The 2,661-nt window shown below is 43.5% G+C and overlaps 1 protein-coding gene across 1 annotated transcript in view; it reads left to right on the top strand.

Moving 5' to 3' along the window:
* Nucleotides 1–2,608, top strand: part of LOC101848224 — a gene marked incomplete at its 3' end in the record, with an annotated part of 4,318 nt that extends 1,710 nt beyond the window's left edge. The window contains 3 exon segments of the mRNA XM_013085932.2: nt 125–305; nt 1,451–1,614; nt 2,411–2,608. Of these exon segments, the coding sequence (XP_012941386.2) occupies nt 125–305; nt 1,451–1,614; nt 2,411–2,608 (543 nt within the window).
* Nucleotides 2,609–2,661: the final 53 nt, after the last annotated feature.

Raw genomic sequence — 2,661 nt, 5'->3', positions numbered from 1 at the left:
CCCCTTAAATAACCCCTCTCCCCCCCATAAAACGAACAAGATTGATAAGTTCGTAAAACAAGCGCCAAAAACCAAAAGTTCTGACAGATGCATTGTCAGAAACTCAGCTTCTTGATAACCTAAGTTATGTTGGAAAGGTCTTAAAACCCAAACCTCTAACCTGCCCAGAGTCCGGAATGAGGGTTACTCTGGCGTGAACATTGTGCGAGGGAACAACATTGGCATCTACAACTTCTACGTCGACGGTCACGTAGGCAACAGTATGATGGCGATACATGACCACCCCGACTTTGACAGGACCATCGGTGAGAACAGATAGGTTTCTTACTTCTTCTTGTTGTTGTTGTGTTTGTGTGTGGTAGCGTATCCGTTCGAAATGTTTGGAGCCCCGAAGAGCGTGCTCTTCGCCAGGGCCATCGCCTCCATTGGGTAGCGAGTGAGGCAGTCCAACCTCCCTGAATCCTCCCCGAAGAGATGCCACCGCCGGACTGATGTTGTTGTTGTTGTTGTTGTTGTTGTTGTTGTTGTTGTTGTTGTTGTTGTTGTTTTTGGCGGCGGCGGTGGTGGTGGTGGTGGTGGTAGCATTTTTGTTGTTGGTGGTGATAGTACAGTTAGACAAAGAGATACTCGCAGGCCGCGGTATGATGGCCAAACATGACCACCGAAACTATAACTGAACTATTGGTGAGACTTTTTGTTGTTGGTGGTGATGTTGGCTGTTGTTATGGTGGTTTAGCAGTGTAATTGTTGTTGTCGTTGATGGTGTTGATGGTGGAGGTGGTAGTGGTGTTTTTGTTGTTGGATGTGGTTGTGGGGGTGTTACTATTCATATTATTGTTGTTGTCGCTGCTATTTTCGATGACGCTGCTGTTGCTGATAAGGGTAGACGTGATGCTGGCATTGGCTTTGCTGTAATTGTTGTTGTTGTTGTTGTTGTTGTTGTTGTTGTTGTTGTTGTTGTTGTTGTTGTTGTCGTTGCTGTAGGGGTGTGGTGGTGGTAATGCTGATGTTGATGCAGTTGTACAAGAAAGTACACTGGGCCTGCACAGCTTTATCATTCTACAATCACACACGCAGTGAAGGGTATACACGACCACACAGTCAGAGACAGTGGATTTTCTCGCCACTTTTCTTAGTTTCAATGAAGGTTTTGTGCACTTGCGACTCTAGAAGGTCATATGAATGTCGATGATTAAAGAATTACAGATGTTACTAAAGAGTATAATGTAAATAAAAAAAGGAGACAAAGGGATGATTGGTGTCTGATGAAAAAGAAAGAACAAACCACAGTCAGTAGAGCAGCCATCATCCTCAATCATTTTGTCTGATGGTGGTGGTAGTGACAATTTATTGTTGTTTCTGGTGTTGGTTATGGTGGTGGAGATGATAAGGATAAAATATCAGACCTTTCCAAGCACAAGAACTCATTTTATTCTCTTTCAATTTCCAGGCCAAGGTGAATTTGTGGCCGTTCTGAACGGAGTGTCTTTCAGAACCCGCCACAACGACTACCGCCTGGTGATGGCCTCGCCAAACTCCACGGAGAAACACGCCGTGGAGGACATCCCCTTCCCGGAAGTGCCCCCGGAGGTCATGAGCAAACTGTTAGTTAAGGTAAGTCCTTGTCGTAGACTCATGTAACTTGGTTGTATTAAGAGATTTACTGCACTTGCAGCACAAATAAGTCAGACAAGTGCCGGAGACTAGACATTTTTGCGATTTGTGTTTTTTGGTTGTTTTTTTTTTAAAGACATCGAGTACTTTTTATAAGGGTGTTATGCTACTTGCAACACAAATCGGTCTGATGAGTACCGGAGATTATAGGCATTACTACTAGAGAGTAATATACAAATAAAAGTTGCACAGATAAGGACCATAGATATTTGATTAGAAAAAAGAAGCAGACTATCCCCGAAAGGACCCAGCTAATTAAGAAATTCGTGTAAAATGACTGGACCCGCTATCATGATTGTAAAGACGTAATCTCTGCGGCCTCCTCTTCTTTTGCATGGAGATCCCATTATCCACTCCCCCATCCCCCCCCCCCCCCCCCACACTCTCCAAAGTAGAAAAAGGAAAGGGGGAGTGAAGAAAACATAAATGATAATATACGGGAATACCAAAACAGCATTAAGTTGCATTCTATGCTCATGGAGTCTAAAAATATGTCCCCTTCGTTTAATTATTTATTCTAGATTATGTTCATTACAACCACTACTTTTTAAAATAGTTTACGGTACTAGCAAAGCAAAGAGGTCAAAGAAGTGCCAAGGATAAAGGTCTTATAACAAAGTAATATACACAGAAAAAAAGGAAAGATAAGGACAATTGATAGGAAACGTCATCAGGGAACTCTCCAACCACCCACACACCCAACCACTACGTATTTATTTTCTATGTCCGTTTCCAGGACCAAATCGCTGAGATGAAGGAATGGTTCAAAGCCTTCGCGGAGCAGAACCACACAGTGAGAGACTACAGGAAGTATTTCAAGCCCGTGCTCTGTTATCTAGAGGGCACCTGGAACACCAGCGACAAGTTTGACGAACCTTTCAAGAGCGACAGACATGCCCTGGACGCGAGTTCCTGGGAAGAACTCACTGGCAAGGTAGCTGTGACTTTTTAAATACTCTTCTTTGTATGTTTGTGTGTGTGTGTGTA

The sequence above is a fragment of the Aplysia californica genome, unplaced genomic scaffold (genome assembly GCF_000002075.1).
Source record: "Aplysia californica isolate F4 #8 unplaced genomic scaffold, AplCal3.0 scaffold00420, whole genome shotgun sequence".
In the NCBI taxonomy this organism is placed as follows: Eukaryota; Metazoa; Mollusca; class Gastropoda; order Aplysiida; family Aplysiidae; genus Aplysia; species Aplysia californica.
The sequence above is the reverse complement of the archived record's forward strand: the minus strand, read 5'-3'. Positions and strand labels throughout refer to the sequence as shown.